Source organism: Cibotium barometz, chromosome 50 (assembly GCF_041138505.1).
Source record: "Cibotium barometz isolate CiBa-2024 chromosome 50, ASM4113850v1, whole genome shotgun sequence".
NCBI lineage: Eukaryota > Viridiplantae > Streptophyta > Polypodiopsida > Cyatheales > Cibotiaceae > Cibotium > Cibotium barometz.
Genome location: NC_141095.1, coordinates 4,784,215 through 4,803,338, shown reverse-complemented (window position 1 = coordinate 4,803,338; position 19,124 = coordinate 4,784,215). Strand labels below are relative to the sequence as shown.

Below are 19,124 nucleotides of genomic sequence, written 5' to 3'. Positions count from 1 at the left end.
GAATGAGAGGAATCTTCACTTTTACCTTGTGATGTGATGTTGATTTAGTGACTTCTCTATGTAGCATATTTTACCCAAATCTCAATAACTTTCTATATTGCTTAGCATTTTGTGTTTGTTATCATCTCATAATGAATAATTAACTGGCCAATGTGATAAAACGAAATATGTGTGTGTGTAAGTTGGATAGATTGATGAATGTGAAGAACTTAAGGGAGTAGGCATATGAGAAAGTGTGCAAGTTCTCTAGAAAATTGCACCACTAGAGATGCGATAGAACTTTATGTCTTTTGTGAATTTGACGTACATCGAAGCACTTGCAAGATGTGTTGGAGTCTCTAGTTAGTGACACATGGGGCAGTTATGATTGCATCCCCTCCAAATTGATATTTATGTAATTCACAATATTTAATATCATTTAACTAGGCCACATCATGAGAGCACCCATTTAAATGTAAGAACAAGGACACACTCTATTCTAACATAAGGATTCACTACACATAAATAGCTAGGCTAGGAAGAAACGTGTAGAAACTCAATTTTACATGGGCAACCTCACCATCACTTGGTTAGAGGAGTTCTCAAGTTGAAGCTTTTTACAAGGACAAGGAACCCCCTTGAGGGTAACATGTTCATGATATAAAGTTTCTTCAGAACAACTACTTGCAGCTTTATTCTTAGAACATGACAATTACAAAAAACAAGTTCTACCATCACTCACACAAAGGAAATGCACCTCAACACGTGCCTTCAACATGGTGACTGCTGAGCCAAGTTACATGAAAATCTCCCTTGGCTCACAAGGCTTTGGGGGGGGGGCATCCAATATATCAAGTACTCCATCGGGCTTGGTCACGATGACTTCTGAGCCAAGTTACATGAAAATCTCCCTTGGCTTACAAGGCTTTGGGGGAGCTTTGTCAATGGACTTGTTGGTTTTTTTGGGGTTTTGGGGGGTGGGGGGTGTGTGGGAGAGCATTGATAATCTTGGTGAAGAGAAATAAACAGTAAATAGATAGCTTTTGATTAGAGATATTTTGAGAAAACTTATTTGGAAATTCAAAGCATTCATGGAAAGGGCGACACAAGGAAGACGTGTGGAAAAGAAAGAGCAAGGCAAAGGACTTTAATGAAATGCTAAGCTCAATTAAGGTTGCTAAATAGGGCCTTACGTCAGGTGATTATGGTCTGGCAGTGTATGTTGCCACCCCACTAGATTTGCTTTTCTAGGATAGGGCCTCAGCAGTTGCCAATTCTATAGTCTCTCTTTCTCTCTCTCTCTCTCTCTCTCTCTCGCTGTCTCTGTGTGTCTCTGTCTCTGTCTCTCGCTCTCGCCCTCGCTCTCGCCTCGCTTGCAATTGCGCAGGGTCAAAGTTGGGCAAAGGCTGTGTGGGTCTCCTTCATGTCGCTGCTGTTTTGGAGCCTTGAAGGAAGAAAAATATGATTTGGGTTCAGCTGAAGATTGCCTCATAGCTAGAATTTCTGGCTATAATCTGCTATTTTCACCTGTACACAGCAAAGCAGCGACAATGAAAGGTGCAAGAGCTGTGGCTACAGCGGCTGCACTCGGCAACATGCTCAACGGATGGGACAGTGCAACGCTCGCAGGCAAGATCTTAATGAATTTTGATTTGCATATAAAACACCATCTGTGTGTGCATGTAATCTGCTTCGGAAGTTCAATCTGTACTTCATGGCAAGTGATCAGTCATGCCTACACGGCCTCAGTTAATGTCAAGTGTGCCATATATGTAGTGCAACTTGCAGCTCCATGCTCTCTGTGCAATAGTCTAGCATTGATCTCTGTCTCTTCCCCCCCCCCCCCCCGCCCCCCCAAGTGTGCCATATATGTAGTGCAACTTGCAACTCCATGCTTTCTGTGCAGTAGTGTAGCATCTCTCTCTCTCTCTCTCCCTCTCATGTTCTTTTGACATCCAGTTTACACATGGGTTACATGCAACATCTTTTTGGTCTCATAGACCCTTTCGGTCTCTAGTAGACGTTAATATAATCTTTCTTCAAGTGAATAGAGTCTTAAAACAAATAATGGAGTAAGGAATGCCTTAGGCAGGCGGGCTTTCACAGTTAAGGGCGGCAAGGCCAAATGCCAAAACCAGATGACCCTGGCCATCATTGACTGACATCGATGTGTCACCGATGTGACGGCGATACAGAGGCAGCATTCCCTGGTTGATGGTGATGGGTGAGAAATTCAGTGTAGGCCATGCCAGATTTGGACAAAATGGCGGTAACTGGTAGAGCAGCTACCGATGTGTTCTGTAGGTCAAATGGCCGTGACAAAATGGAGATTTGGCATGCTAGTGCCATTTGGTATGAGAATATAGCGAGCATTGGCCCTATTTCCAACCAAGACTCTGCCTTTCAATGAGGGAGTGGCCAACTCATAGTTATCCCCATTGTCATGCCCCTTGGGGAATAGGTATTGATGTGATCTGCAGTGAGTTAGTCCTGAAGTTGGGCCTGATGATCTGCAGTACAATCGAGTTAGGCCTGAGGACATTGATAGACTAGGGAATGGTCCATTTTTCGACAGAGAAGCCAGAGCCCTTTCCAGAAAATCTGGCCAACCCAGGGGTATTCCTGATTGTCACGGTCATGACATGGGACTCTGATGCTGATAGTGATGGGCAGGGACCCTGCAAAGAGCCACATCAGGTTTTGCAGGGAGTGGCGGTGATGGGGAGGAGTAGGTGGCACACTTTCTGCTGGTGCAACAACCATGACAAAAGCATGTGGCACACTTTCTGCTGGTGCAACAACCATGACAAAAGCATGTGGCACGCATCTGTAGCTGACGATGTGTGAATATGGAGTCCGTTTTCCATGCTAGAGAGGAATTCCATCCAAACTTGAGGAGTTGTGAACAACCTTAGTATTGCTCCATGACTTAGTCACAAGTGTTTACGAGGGGATGGATGTCCCAAGGATGCATGTAAAGGCCATCATTGTTATATCAATGTGTGAGGGATTCCATGTAATGCAAATTCTAATTTGCATTTTTGCTTGATGCTATGGATGTTTTCAACAAAGATTGGCTCCCAACAACCTGCTCAAAGCAAGCCTTTGATGCAATTGGAGCCCTAGAAAGTTAAAGAATTTTTATTGTTTTCGAGTACCAGGTCAGGAGAGTGGAGGTAGGGACATAGAGGAACACAAGTTATGCCTGTGTGTTTATGTGGTGCTCTATGGCCATGCAACTAAGTCTTCCCGCCTTCCGGTACGAGATGAGGAATGACATAATTGGACATGCTGGTTTTCTTGCCATACACTTATGTCAGCCCAAGCCATACTGCTACAGGATTTGCAGCAGGGGCATGGTTGAGAAAATGAGGCTTTGAAGGGCAGTTGGGGTACCCTTTTCTGCATATCTGCCCATGCTGGTCTGGGTCCTTTTTTTTTAATTGCTTTTCGACACATGTGTTGTCGACTACCTTGCTGTTTAGTCAAGTCCTGCTTGCTGTTAGATGATGCTCCTGTAACATGAGGACACTGAGATCTCCCCCTACAAGAGCCCTATGTAGCTCCTTGCACATCAACCTCTTTCTCCTTTTGCAGAAAGGCGCCTCTTAATCCGCGGATGTTCCACGACACTATCCTCATGGCCAGGCGAAGAGGCTGCAGACCCTGGAGGGCTTCTTTTCAGCTCACGAGGCTTTTGAAGGCAGCTTGGAGGGGGAGTAATGAATATCCACTCATGGGCTCAAGCGCTCTAAGTGAACCCGGAGCTGGGAGTAGTGAATGGTGCTCTTTGGGAAGGCTAGGGAAGCATACTGTTATCGGAAGTGAGTTGACTCTGCCAATGGCTGAGAAAAAAACATATTTCCATGGGGCGAAGTAGGCCTGGGAGCTCCGCATTGCTAGTGGGTTTTACGACAAGGTCTTCTTCGCAATGGTGGGGACCTGGCCACAATCCAGATGGCTGCCAACGAACTTGCACACGTGGGTGCAAGCATGTAGCAAAGCCACAGAAGAGGTCCAAGAGCTAGAGTTCCACATCTGAAAAAGGTAGTTAAGGGTTCCCGACCGGGAAAAAAAAGGTAGTTATGGGTATCCTCAGCTGGGGGTGATGGAGCGGCTACCATGGAGTCCTCTTGAGGGGTGAAGCCAAAGGAGAAAACCTCAACTGAAAGAGATCAACCTGAAACAAAGCTGCTGGTGAGGAGAAGGACAACAGGCCGAAAATAGGGCTTAATCAAGAAGGAAGGGGCCTGAGAGACCCGGGAGGGCGGAGGGGGTGTGTGTGTGTGTGAGAGAGAGAGAGAGAGAGAGAGAGGGGAGGTGTGGAAGTGCGAGGGAAGGGGTGGAGGAGTGCATGTGCAGGCTGAGCGAGGTGGGAGACTGATGCGAAGACTGGAAGGGGGGAGGGGGCACAAGCATGCAGGAGGGGAGGGGGGGTAAGGGAGGAAGCGGAAGTGGAAGCAAGGAGGGGAGGGGCAGAAGTGTGAGGGAAGGGGTGGAGGAAGGCACAGGTGGGCTGAGCAGGGAAGGAGCCTGAAGCGAAGACAGGAAGAGGGGAGGGGGTACATGCAGGCAGGAGGTGGAGGGAGGAAGGGCTGCAAAGGGGAACGGGGGCACATGCATGCAGGAGGCGGAGGGAGGAATGGCTGCGAAGAGGCGAGGGGGATGTGGCAACGAGGGAGGGTGAGGAGGGGGCAGCGATGCACAGGGGGGGCTCCAAGCTCACGATTGACAGGCTACAGCATTAATACCTCTTTCTTAGTGTTTTTGAAGATCATGCTTCGGCATGTGTGTAGCAGAGGTCCTGCAAAAGATGCGAGAAGCCGATTGCCTGGTCTTACAAAGTGCAGTCCACTGTGGGACCATCCCACTTTGTCTCTGGGGCTACAAACAAAGGGAAAGAGAACACTATCTGGGGCAGGAGTGGTCACTGGTAGAGGACCATACAAACCTGGAGAGGCGCCACCACCTTTTTCAATGAACCAGTGTCGAAGGGAGGCAGTGAAAAAAGGAGTAATCCATCGGGTGGCCCATGAGGCGCGGAGGGGCGCCCTCGGAGTCGGGGGAGAGAGGAGGCTGGGTAGGAGCAAATGAGGGTCTCCACCGGGTTGCGGATAGGCTGTAGAGGCTGGAGGAGGAGACCGAGGAGTGGGGTGAGGCTTCAAAGAGGCTGGGGGCAGGGGCCTGTCCACAGGGACGGAAAACGCAAGCAAAGGAGGTCTTCCATCTGTGTGATCTCTGGCCGATTCTGAGCATCCGCAAGGAGAAAACACAAGTGGCAAGTCTGGTCCATCCAGACGGCTGTTTACAGAAGTTCTCAGCTGGTGCTTGGTGTTTGTGTGGCCTTGGTATCTGAGGTAAGCACATCTTCTGTGTTTGGGCAGATTCAGCCCCGTTCATGCACTCATTCATCACTGCAGCAGAAAAGCAAATATTCCTTGGAAAGGGGGCCCTTTAGTGGGTATTTGGAACCCCATCTGGTGTATAGTGTGTACTCTCTCTCTCTCTCTCTCTCTCTCTCTCTCTCTCTCGCAAGTTAACTCATCGGTTCCCCCTTGTACTCGCAAGTAAAGTTGTTGAGACGTCGAGCTCAACTAGTGCTACGGCGGACATTGATGACTCGCCTGGGTGATAGCTTGCGCATCTACACCACTGGCATGGGATGACAGGCTGTGTGACAGCCATTTTGGATTACTAGAGACTGGCATAGTTATAGCGCCAACTCATTTAGTCGGGTTCACATTATGGACCGACCCTTGTATGTTGTAGTAGTTGAGTACTAACTCTTATCTTTATGTTATGTTGGTTGAGTAGAGAAGAAGAAGATAGAAGAAAATTTAACTATCCATCTCTCTTGTGTCTTGCTCTCTCTTGTGTGTGTGTGTTTGTTTGCTAGGGTTTGAAGCTCTCCCTCTCCTCCACATTCTCTTAATGGTATCAAAGCTTGGTTCATGTGAGAGCTAAGGAGGCAAGAACAAGCAAGGAAGGAAGCGGTACTATACGGGTAAGAGCACCATCATCTCTTTCCCCTTCTTGGTTTAGGTACAGCACCCTCTCAGTAGCTTTGGGAGCTACACATCTCCGATTGAGGAGCTGTCTTCGCGGGAGCGGAGCTACAAGGCATGTGTATTTTCCCATTGGATAGAATTTTTTCGGCCAGATTCACGTTTCGGGCGCGTTACGGGTCCCGTTTCGTCACTGCAGGGTATTTTCGACAGTTTTCAGGAAGTTCTTGTAGAGAACTATTTCTGCTCGAAATCTGGTTATTGCAGTGCAACAGTGTATTTTGGAAGTGCAGACAGGATTTGCACATGTATTGTTGATACTGGGTGTATGTAGGTCACATTTAGTGACACATAGGCTGTGCTAAAGTACCGCTGTTGCAGCAGTTTACAAGAGATACTGCTGTATTACAGATTGCATACAGAAGTTGTCTGGTTGCAGGTTATTTGATTGCTACAGGAAAACATGTCTGACGGAATTAATTAGATTGTTACTGAGAAGCTAGATAAGAATAACTTTCATGTCTGGAAGTTCAGAATGACCAATTTCCTAATGGGTAAAGGATTTTGGGATTATGTAGAAGGAGACAATGAGGAGCCTCCAGAGTTATCTGAGGAGAATGCCATTCTTGCAGATATAAAGGCATTCAAGGATTGGAATCAGGGTGCAAGAAAAGTCATGTACTGGCTTTCAATTAGTGTCACAGACACTATGATAGGACACATACAGGATGCAAACACTCGAGCAGTTGCATAGCAGAATCTGGTTCAGATGTTCCAGACCAACACAAAGGCAAGGAAGTTACAGTTAAAGCAAGAGTTGCATACTGTGGAAAAGAAAAACATGTCCATCAAGGGAATTGTTGAATCCCTTGGGTGATTTGGCGTGTAACTCGCGGCGGTGCCCGGGGGACTAGGGCCTCTGACACACTTGTTGATACCATCAATGCATATTAAAACATTAAAACATGGCCACAACCTTAACACATATCCATCATCACTTTGCATAAAACATAAAAGCTGGACAAAACATCCATAAATGTTGAAAATGGAGCTTGCACATGTGACACCACATAGAGGCCGGAATGGGCCGACCCCCCTCCCTCCCCCTTGGAGTATTTTATTACCCAAGGAGAATAATATCATGTACAAGCTTTGAGGGCCTTACTCTCCCCACGGGAGATGCCGGATTATCCATATACAAATGCCATAACACAGCCCAACACGAGGCTACCAAGTCGGAACACAGGCTGTAGAAATGCCGACCCAACAATATAATCCATATACCTCCGTGTGGGTACTGATTCTTTCCCAAAAACCACGGGTCTTTATGCAATAGAGCTGGTACAACAAGTTCAGCTCTCCATTCAGCGCGGGTACAGTATGTACAGTGGCTGGTACAATAGATACGAGGGCTGGTACAGCCCAACACGAGGCTACCAAGTCGGAACACAGGCTGTAGAAATGCCGACCCAACAATATAATCCATATACCTCAGTGTGGGTACTGATTCTTCCCCAAAAACCACGGGTCTTCATGCAATAGAGCTGGCACAACAAGTTCAGCTCTCCATTCAGCGGGTATAGTATGTAGAGTGGCTAGTACAGCAAGTACAGTGGCTGGTACAGCAGTACAAGGGTTGGTACAGTGGCTGGTACAGTAGGTACAAGGGCTTGTACAACCAGTATAGTGGCTGGTACAACAGGTACAAGGGTTGGTACAACAAGTACAATGGCTAGAAATCATAATAAATGATTAAATACCCTTGCCTTAGGTATTTCTTCGCAATGGAAGCCTCCAAAACAGTCCCCCAATAGCCGGTATTCTTCATGGGCAGCCTTCAAGAGAGAGAGAAAGAGAGTAGCTATCCTTAGGGCAGCCTGTAACAGTGGGCAGAGGCTAGTGTGTAGCAAGAGAGCCTCCATTAATGAAGAGAGAGGGCTCCAATTTATAGATTTGGGGCTCCCATGAGTGAAAATGGAAAGAGAAGGCTATGATGACAAGTGGAGAGCCACACAATAGCTGGAGTGACAAGTGTGAGGCCACTTGTCTCACTTTGATCCACTTTCTGACAAGTGTGAGGCCATTTGTCTCACTTTGATCCACTTTCTTGCCACATGTCCCAATCTAAGAGATGGGTTCTCCCATAATCCTTACCTCTAAAAATATCCCAACTAGTAGATATTCTGTTATAGGCACTTTGCCAACTCTTGGTATCTGCTCAATTCCAGATGTAATGACGTGAACAGAATCTCCATCGGAGTCGGGCCAAAAATAGCAACTCTTCTAAATTTTAGGAGTGTGGTCCTTTGTATTCTAGGATAATCTCCCATTCCCAAAGCTTGTACTTTCCAAATATTTAGGCATCCTGGAGTCCACTAGACCCCTTTCATACTGGAAAATGTCCAGGCTGGTGACATGGTGAGTGTCTGTCTGAATGGGCTTGGCAAAGAGTACAAGCCATTCAAGACCTCCATTGCAGTTAGGGAGAATATTCCCAAGTTTCGGGACTTGATATCTATGCTGATCATAGAAGAAAAGGCTTTAGGTGAAGATTCTTCTTCACAAAGCAAGAACACATCGGAATAAGCCTTCTACTCTAATTCAGGTAGAGGCAGAGGTAGAGGCCGTGGTCGAGGCCAAGGTGGTGGCCGACAAGGAAATCAGAATTTTGGACAAGAGCAGTCCAATGATTCACAGTAGCAATCATACACAGGTGGAAGAGGCCAATCTAGAGGCAGGGAGAGCCAAAGAGGCGTTGGCAAAGAAATCAAAATGCAAATAGCATAGAGTGCTATTACTGTGGCAAACCAGGACACATGGCAAAGGATTGCTACAAAAAGCAAAATGACATTAAAAGTGGGAAGTTGTAGCAAGGCAACTATGCATCATCTAGCAAACAAGGAGGTGATGAGACAGAAGTGAGCAGCTGTTTGTGATGCAGCACATGCTTAGTTCCATAACAAGGGATGTGTCAGGATCTCAAGATATATAATGTGGATTCTGGCGCCTCTAACCACATGACCAGTCATGCTGAGTGGTTTAGAGATATGCAGAAAATGGAAAAGCCAGGTTATGTAGAAACAGGTGATGATACTGTGCATCCCATTGCGCATGTTGGTAAAGTGCCATTGTCTATGCAGGATGGCAAAATGAAGTACTTGGTTGATGTACTTCATGTTGCGAATATTACAAAGAATCTAGTTTCTGTTGGACAGATGATTGAGCAGGGTCTGAAAGTGAGGTTTACCCCAAGTGATGATCCGGGTCGATGCCGTGTCCATAGCGAAGATGCGGAGAATCCGCTACCAAATCCGTTGAGCCTTCGGGTAATCGCCGCAAAGACAATGTCGCTGAGACTCCAGGGGGTGGCCGCAAGCTGCTAACCGACCTCCAACTGCCAACCAAGTACTGACCGCCAAACTCCTGTGTGCCATCAGCCAAAGAAAGAGAGTGATCTTCCTCGGCCGAAAGCTATCCCAAAGCCTCTTCCAGAAATGTGAAACGAAGCGCTATGATAGGCCCTGAGATTGCCAGTGTGCTGCTGCTGTCGGTGTGCCATCTATCTCAGACATCTGGATCCTGCGGCCAAGCCGCGCTGTATATGCAAAGAAGGGGGCATCCAGAGTCTCCTCCCGATCTGCGGGGTCATGCCAAGTCCACTCTCCCGGGTCCCACTGCAATCGTGTGAGAGGTCAGCACTCCCAAATCCATAGCCGCCATAGTCTCTCCCTTGTTAGACATCATCCCCTTGTTGTTGGCTTCCTGTTTGGTGTCCTATTTTAGCCTCTAGGACTGACCATGTTAGCTATAGGGGCTACATATGTTTTCTCATATTATTCCCTATTTTATGGAGTCTTGGGCTTTTTTCCCTAGTCGTGGACCTTTTTTCCCTAGTCGGCTGCCATCATATGGGCATATATATAGCTGGCTTGCCTCCCTCATTCTTCACTGCTTGCTTAGCATTGTTTGCTGCAGTCCCTCACATACGAGGTTTTCTCCCCTCTTGCTCAGGACATGTATTCCTTTGGATGATGATATTGAGAGCAAGTTCTCACATGTGTTTCCTCTCCATCTCTCTCTCTCACTCTCTCCTGTGTTTCCACTTTCCCTTCTTCCGTTGCACATTCTATCATGGTATCAGAGCGAAGGTGATCTTCAGTGTTGGATGCTCCCTCCTCTACCTCTTGCATTTCTGCGTTTTTCTGCAGATGGACAGATCTGTGTTTTTTTTTCTCAGAATTGTTGCTGGTTGCCTGCCTCTTCTAGGTGTCTTCTCCATTGCAGCTATTGGTCATCCTTTCGAGGTTTTGATCCCTGAGATTCACCTGTTTCTGCTCTGTTTTCAGGGCAGCAGCACCGGTTGTCTACAGCAGTTTTGTAGCAAGTCTTCAGTATTCAGCAGCATCTACCCCCCCCCTTGTACTGCTGGCCGCCTATTCTGTGCAGGACAGCAGCAGCCTACATACTGCGTTTTTTCTCCTACAGGTTTTCTAATGCCGATTTGCTGATTTGAGGCTTGGGTGTACCTATTTCTTCTGCGTTTCCAGAGTTTGCCCTTTCTACTGCCCTGAATACCTTTACGTTTTCAGATTTGCAGCCATGGTTGCTGTGTTTTTCTAAACTGATCTTGCTGGTAGCTCTACCTTCACGTGGGCTTCATTTGTTGGATCCGAAGTACCTTCTCTTCAGTGTTTTTCCTCATAAGAGGTGTGGACACTAGTTGGCCTGAATTTTCAGGTTTGTAGCCTCTTGTTTTGGCTGCGTTTTCTTCTCGAGTGGACACAGATCACTTGCAGAGGGGTTTTTTTTTTTGGATTGTGGCTTTGGAGGTAGTTTGGTACTTGAGGAGGATACTGAATTTCTGATTTCAATCAGCGTTTCACTGATTTTGGAGCATCTATACTTGTGTTTGTTCTTGGCCTACACAGTTTCTTGGTTTCTTCATGTTCGTTGCTGGTGGAGTGCTATTTTTAGCTAGATAACAGTGTTTTGGATCCGTTTTGCTTCCCATAGGAGTTTTCTACACTCAGAGGGGGCCTATCTCCAGCTACTTCACTTGAGGATCAGTTTCGGGAGCTGTTTTGTTTCTGTGGAGACGTTCTTCTGTGACAGGAGTTGATAGATTTTGGAGGAGAGCAGTGATCTTTTCAGAGATCCTGAGCAGAGTTTATTTTGTCCGAGCCTGTGTTCTTTGCAATGTTTGCAGAACAAGGAGGGTGTTTTGCCTATGAAGTGTGATCCTTTCACACGGATCATTTGTTTGTTGTTGATTCTTGGGACAGTCTTCTGCTCTCAGTGATGCTCGTGAGGACTTTGTTACCACTGCAGTTTATATTCCTACTTTCCTTCCTCATTGTGAGGAGTCTACCTCTGCCTCTCTTTGTGATGCTTCTGAGGATGCCCCTCCCCCTTCCAGTTTGATGCAGTGTGCAGGTTTGTTGTTTTGGAGGATGGACTTTTGGACCCAGTGGGATGCTTTGGATCTGTGGTTGCTAACCACGCTTGGGACACAGTGGTACTTCCAGAGTTTTTTGGATTTCTATCGGAATCAGGTTGGGCTTGTACCAGTCCAACAACATCAGTTTTTAGAGGGGGATGTGGAGTCCTTTCATCTCGCGATGCCCACCTCAGTGGCGTGTACTTATGTACAGCATTGGGCAACTCATGGCACAGAGTTTGAGCAGATGGACCCCATCTTTTCTACAGGGTCTTTACATCTTGTGATGCCGACCTTTTCAGAGGATGCTTTTGTACAGCATTTGGCTACTCTTGGTACAGAGTTGGAGGAGATTGACTCTTTCTTTTGAGGGTTCTAGTGAGGAGCAACTTGCTTCTCCCAGGATTGATTATATACAGGATCTGATCTTGGTTGGTTATGAGGTTTTTCATACCTTCTCCAAGTTGGATACACGACATTATACTTCGGGGAGTGTTCTTACACTTGGTTTTGGAACCATTATTTGGAGCACACGTCGCAACCTACTTGGTTGTTTTCTTCCAGAGGAGCGGTGTACCTGGCAGCTTGTTCTGTTGCTTTTGTAGCTGAGTTGCTAAGGAGATTGCTTATGGAGATTTCTCCCTCACATACGAGGTTTTCTCCCCTCTTGCTCGGGACATGTATTCCTTTGGATGATGATATCGAGAGCAGGTTCTCACCTGTGTTTTCTCTCCATCTCTCTCTCTCACTCTCTCTCTCCTGTGTTTCCACTTTCCCTTCTTCCGCTGCACATTCTATCATCCCTAGCCACCTTGGCCGGTGCTGGATCTATGTGCCATTCCCGTACTCGAAAACCAATCACCCTCACCCTCTGCAAGGTGCAGCCTTTGAAATCCTCCAAGGGGTGCTTTGATCTCTCTAGTCTGCTATGGGATCTAATAGAAAAAGTGAACAGACCACTTTCCTCATCTGCTCCATGGACCGCCACGAGGATATCGTGTCTGGTAAATACGCCTAGCCACACCGGGGGGGGTTGGGTTTGGAATAGGAGTCAACCACTCCTAAGGAATAGCTAAGTCAATGTCGTTGCTGAGCCTGTCTCTACCCCAGATCCCTATCAAGCCTCTCTCTTGCTGTTCCTAAGGTAACTGCTTGTGTGCAATCCAATCTCCGAGAGACCTGGTTGGTCCCATGCTCAAGGCGCTCCAAGATATATGCGGTCGGGTCCCTAGCATGTGGCCACTAGGTAACAGATTAGGGGTTCTAGATCAGGCTGCCGAAGCTGCTCCTTTGAGGCAATTGGAACAATCTTTCTGAGGGCTGGCCTGAGATGATCCCAAGCACGAAGTAGACTGGCTGCAAATCTGTCCTCAAAGGCTGGGCTAAAACCACGGGCTCACATCTTTGTGAAGATCCATCTAGTACTTTGTGGTCACGGGCCCCCAAGGCTCGGAGTGCGGGCTGAAATCTGGGCCAAGAGGAATCCTTCCAAGGCTCACCATCGGGTAGGAGTCCTCTGACAATCAACTTGTCCAGTAGGGCACGGCTCTGTATAGTGTGATTGATGAGGCCAAGCCCCCCTCTGCTATGTGGCTGAATGATCACTCTCCATGCCACCTTGGCCTTGGCTGGCCTCCCATCACTTCCGGCCCACAAGAAGTTCCGGATCAACGCTGTACTTGGCCCAATACATGCCTGAGAAAAGGCCCAGCACGAAGTGATGTACCACATGGTGGCAAGCAGTACGTGGTTTGCCACCACCACTCTGCTTGCTAAGGATAGCCTCGCCTAGCTTCAGTATAAAAGCTTCTTTTGAAACTCGTGGAGCCCGGGGGACTAGGGCCTTTGACACACTGGTTGATACCATCATGTCAGAATACGCAGCGGAGATGATGACCAAATCTGGGAACACAAGAGCAAAAAACGTAGGCAGAAAAATAGCACAAGAGAGAGAGAGATGTAGGCGTGTAACTCTGCTCTATATACACAAGAAGATCTCGAGAAATGATACAAATGAGGTATGGGGGCTGGGGGCCTATATATACCTCCCATAGAGGGCAGTCGGCCAGCATAAGGAAAAGCCCACGACTGATAAAAAGGTCCACGACTGCATAAATGCAGTCGGCCAGCAATCTGGTGCCCAAAACTGATCAAAACCAGTCGGCCAGCAGCAAGAGTGCCCACGACTGATAAACATCTAGTCGGCCAGCACTGTACTGCTCTTGGCACCCTCTGGCAGCCCTCCCAAGCCTCAGAAAAAATGGGAAAAATACAGGGAGTGAGGAAAAATGATAAAACACCTCATAAGGGCGGGCACACCCACAACAAAGGCCCTGGTGTATAAATCTAGACAGGAGATGACTTCTAACACCCCCTCTCAGCTCCTGGCTGTGTAACCAACCACTGGGAGCTGGGGTGCCGCTTGAGCAAATCCTGAGAGAGCGACTTCGTGAAGAGGTCCACCGTACTGTCCTCCGTCGAACAGAACTCCAGCAAGATGTCATCAGCAACGATCTGTTCACGAACAAAGTGCCTCTGGATGACCATGGGTTCCTCCAGTGGAAGCCCAAACCTGCAATGCAACCTCCTCCTGCTCCGGAAACCTGCTCCTGGGCCTGAAGTAGATCCCCTCGTGTCCGGATCTCCTCCCCAAACCGAGTCACTCCAACCGCGGAGTCGGACTCCATCCCCTCCTTGTGTAAAAGAGTCCATGATCCTTCGCATGCTGTAGAAACCACAGGAAACGCAATCCTGCCTCACGAAGAGACATCTGCAACCATGAGCTCAACCGCCTCATCAGAAAGCTCTCGTCCAATCTGGTGTCCATCAACCAGATCAATGAACCATACAGCTTCTGAGTCAAAGAGACATCACACTGCTCACAAGGATCAACACCTGTTACGATGCACAAACAAGTCCTGGAAACCTGATGAAACCTGTCAACCACCCCCTCTGAATCCGGAACCACAAAGCCTGGAGAAACCACCTCCTTCTGCAAGTAAGCACCTGCCACCTGCCTGGCTTTCCGAAAGGTCCCCGTGGAAAGAACATCCTCAACTACTGGAAGTTCTATGTCCAGAACACTACGAGACATCAGAGCGGAAGTGACCTGTTCAGCTTCCTCTGACTCACGAACACAAGAACTACCAACCTCAGTACTGGAAAGTTCCTGCCAACTGCTGCCATCTACTGGCAAGCTATCCACCACTTGGTCTCGGAAAGCCCGCACCTGCAGCGTATCCACACTTGAGTAGCCATTACCAGATTGCCACTCATCACGATCCTGAGGACCTGGGAGAGAGAGTGCTGAAAGCCTATAAACTCCATTCTCCACTCCGCCTTCCCAAACCACTTGGCTTGTTGCTTTGTCCCGGAGAGCAACAAAATGCTCATCAAACTCCACCCGTACGCCAGTCTTGCAAACCTGATGCACTGACAACAGATGAAAACCAAGTGCCGGAACATACAACACCTGGGAGGAATGCTTTCCCCCTCTGCCATCGGGAACTATCTCCATCCTGCCCTCACTGTGAACCGGGATAGTGGACGTATCCCCAGTAAGAATATGACCAGAAAGCCTGCAGAGATCCTGTAAACCGGAATGGGAAGGAGTCATGTGCCTGGAAGCACCACTATCGAGAATCCACTCCCGAGTATCCGTTGCGGAGAGTCCTCCAATCTCCTCCCTACCTGAAGAAAATGAAGCATCGGTGTCCATCACCTCCAGGTGCACAAAAGCCGGAGTCTTCATGATTGCTGAGGAGTCTTCACCCTTCTCGGTCTTCCGCTTGGGACACTGCCTCCAGTAGTGGCCTTTCTCGCCACAATCATTACAGGTCCTCTCTGCCTTCAGTTTCTCGCGGTCACTAACGGACATCTTCTCAGAAGACTTCTCCGACGAAGCCTTCCCCTTGCCCGTGTTACGGCCTTTCAACCGTTGGCCAGTTAAGGCCTCCGAACCTCCATCCTGAGGAGGGTTCGTGAATCGTTCCTCCTGGTCCAAGACCATGGGCACAAGCTCCTCCCACGTGATGGTGCTGAGCCTGCCACCACTGGTAATCAAAGAGGAGTAAAATGCTGAGTACGAAGAGGGCAAATGTGACAGCAATGTGATGGCCATGTCCTCTGATGATATCTCCTTCCCAGCCTGAAGAACTTCCTGCTAAAGAGCCTGCAGCTTGTTAATATGCTCCCGCATCGTCGACGACTTTGCAGGGCTCATAACCCGCATCTGTACTTACAAGGAAATCCTCTTCATGGGCGATACCCTGTTGTAAAGTGAGGCCAAATGCTGCCATATACCTCTGGCCAGCGTCATGTGCTTTACATGATTGATTACCTGTGGTGTGCAGTTGAGGAAAATAAATGAACGGACCCTGGCGTTGACGCGATCCCACATCTGCGTCTGGGCCTCCCGGTCCTTTCGGGTTGACGGTAACTCCCCTTCCTCTACTTCCAGCCGTGGAATACCAACAACGACGAAATCGGCGAGGTCGTAAGACTCCAGAACGGATTCCATCATCACCTTCCATATGCCGTAGTTGCTCCCGTCCAACTGACGGTCCACCGGGAACGTGGGGAGTGTCAGCATCTTCATATGTCTCTCGGCCATCTCTAACAGATCTGCCATAGCGGGGATGTACTCTGAAAAGGGTGGGTGGGTGGGAACAAAGAAGAACTAAAACCTGCAAGTGGCTGTCCAGCAAATCAGCCCGCCTTCCTCTTGCACCTTCTCCTCCCGATCAACCCAAAACAGTCCACCAATCAGCCACAAAACAGTCCCCCTCTTGCTCACACAAATCCCAAGACCTATCTAGAGCCTAGGGCTCTGATACCATGTCAGAATACGCAGCGGAGATGATGACCAAATCTGGGAACACGAGCAAAAAACGCAGGCAGAAAAACAGCACAAGAGAGAGAGAGATGTAGGCGTGTAACTCTGCTCTATATACACAAGAAGATCCCGAGAAATGATACAAATGAGGTATGGGGGCTGGGGGCCTATATATACCTCCCATAGAGGGCAGTCGGCCAGCATAAGGAAAAGTCCACGACTGATAAAAAGGTCCACGACTGCATAAATGCAGTCGGCCAGCAATCTGGTGCCCAAAACTGATCAAAATCAGTCGGCCAGCAGCAAGAGTGTCCACGACTGATAAACATCCAGTCGGCCAGCACTGTACTGCTCTTGGCACCCTCTGGCAGCCCTCCCAAGCCTCAGAAAAAATGGGAAAAATACGGGGAGTGAGGAAAAATGATAAAACACCTCATAAGGGCGGGCACACCCACAACAAAGGCCCTGGTGTATAAATCTAGACAGGAGATGACTTCTAACACATCAATGCATACTAAAACATTTAGACATGGCCACAACCTTAACATATATCCAGATTAGCACACTAGTGCTTATCTTGCTTCCGCTCTGTGCACTCTTTCATGGTATCATCGCTGTAGGTTCAGAGTTTCTCTACTGCCCTGTTTTCAGCACCTTCATTTCTGCGTTTTTTCCCCCAGATCTGCTGCTGGTCAACGTGCCTCTTCCAAGCATTTCACCATTGCAGGTTGTGGTCAATTGTCATCGTTTTTGACCCTCGGGACCCCTGTGCAGCTGTCGGCCTGCTTTATTTTCAGAGCAGCAGCACTGTTTGTGCTTCGTTTCATCTTCTACAGGTGTTTTGCAGAAGTTGGTTTGCTGATTTGAGGCTTGGTGGCATCCGGTACGTGTGGAGGACTCTTCTTCTGAGATTGTGCGTTTTTTTTCTGAGATTGAGCTCGAGCTTTTGTGATGGCTGCCCCGACTACTCTTCATATGTTCTCTGAGTCTGCAAAGTTGGATGGCTCCAACTGATCTCTGGGATTGGCTTGTTACAGCTGCCAATGCCACCTCTCCCACCCTTTCTACCGTTGGTGTGACTCAAGCATAGATTGATGTTTGGCGGGCAAGTGATCATCGTGTTTTCTCTTTTCTAATGTTGATTTGTCAAGATTCTGTTCTCTCTCATGTGCGTACAGCAAATGCTGCACATTTGGAAGACATTTGTAGATCTTTACGAGATTAAGTCTCCGGGTCGGATTTTGGCTTTGGAAAAGCAGCATATGAATTTTTTAATTTCTACCTTTCCATCTTTATCTGCTTTCATCTCGAAGATGAAAGATCTCCGAGACGAGCTTGCTGTTTGTGTAGCAAGGATATCTCTACATAGGATACGGCTATTCGGCTCCTCTCCAAGCTTCCAGAGAGGTTTGATGCTTTCTTTCGGTCTCTTGTTTCTTCTCCTTGTCTTGTTCGAGTCACTTGTGAGGAGGTTCTTCTCTCCATTATGTAGATTGAGTCTCGCTTTGAGGAGCGGACTGGCACCTGTGGTGGTTCTGATGGAGCTTTGGTTGCTCGAGATAAAGGGAAGAATCGACAAAAGAAAGGGAAAGGGGATTTTGACAAGAACTCCAAGGATAATGACAAAGATAAAGACAAAGACAAAAATAAATCTTCTAAAAACAAGGACATTGAGTGTCACTACTGTGGCAAGAATGGTCATAAATAGCCCCAATGTCACAAGAAGAAGCGGGATGAAGAAGCAAAGGACTCTACCTCTATAGCGTGTTTCAGACCAAGAAGGATGATGGTATTCTTCTATTAGCCAGTGCTCGTCATGTACTGGCTCTTGTGACTTCTCAGTCCCGGTCTTGGATTATGGATAGCGGTGCTATTGCTCACAGGACACCTCATTGGGATTGGTTCGAGGGCTTTACTGCCAAGACAGGCAATATCACTTTGGGTGATTCTTCTTCCATGCCAGTTCATGGACGTGGCACCATCCCCATCGTCCGCTCCTCCAAGGACAAGAGGTACTTCTTTGATGTTTTATACATTCCAGATTTGGTATTTAACCTTTTGTCAGTGAGTACTCTTACAGCTTAGGGTACGGAGGTGATCTTCTCTCGTTACGAGATTACTATTTGTGATAAGGAGACTGGTAGCATCTTGGCTCAGGGAGCCCAGGATAGTGGCTTGTACCCGCTTTGCTCTCTACTGGTTCTTCTTCAACTCTTTGGCATGCTCGGTTTGGCCATTTGAACTATCAGCTTCTACAGTGAGCTTCAAAGGATGGGTTGGTTGAGGGTTTACCAACCATCAAGGCTCCATCTTCTGTTTGTTCCTCTTGTTTACAAGGGAAGCAACACCGAGCCACCTTTTTGAAGGAGGCGACACACATATCTTTGACATCACTTGCTCTTGTTCATGCAAAGTTATGTGGTCCTATGAGTACCACGTCTTTGAGTAAGGCGTTGTACATGCTCGTGATGGTGGATGACTTCTCGAGATTTTCTTGGGTCTTCTTTTTAAAGTCCAAGAATGAGGCTTTTGAGCACTTTTGTGATTGGAGGGTTGAGGTGAAAAAAGAGACTGGTTCTTCGGTCAAGGTTCTCAGGATTGACAGGGAGTGAGTTTACATCCCAGGAGTTTCAGCAATATTGCATGGATCATGTCATTCGGAGACGGCTTACTACAACATATACTCCATTACAGAATGGAGTTGCAAAGAGGAAGAATAGGACCATCATGGAGATGGCCCGTGCCATGCTCGAGCATTCTTCGTTACCTCGACATTTCTGGGTTGAGGCGGCTTCTACTGCTATCTATATTCAGAACAGGTCTCCTACTGCTTCTCTTCCAGATAAAAATCCATGTGAGGCTGAGAAGC

At 47.8% G+C, this 19,124-nt stretch overlaps 1 protein-coding gene across 1 annotated transcript in view; it reads left to right on the top strand.

Annotated features, from left to right (window-relative positions):
* Positions 1–969: 969 nt before the first annotated feature.
* Positions 970–19,124, top strand: part of LOC147609742 (monosaccharide-sensing protein 2-like) — a 38,359-nt gene continuing 20,204 nt past the window's right edge. The window contains exon 1 of the mRNA XM_086787305.1: positions 970–1,608. Coding sequence (XP_086643431.1) covers positions 1,530–1,608 — 79 coding nt within the window. The 5' untranslated portion in view covers positions 970–1,529. The remainder of the gene's footprint in view (positions 1,609–19,124) is intronic.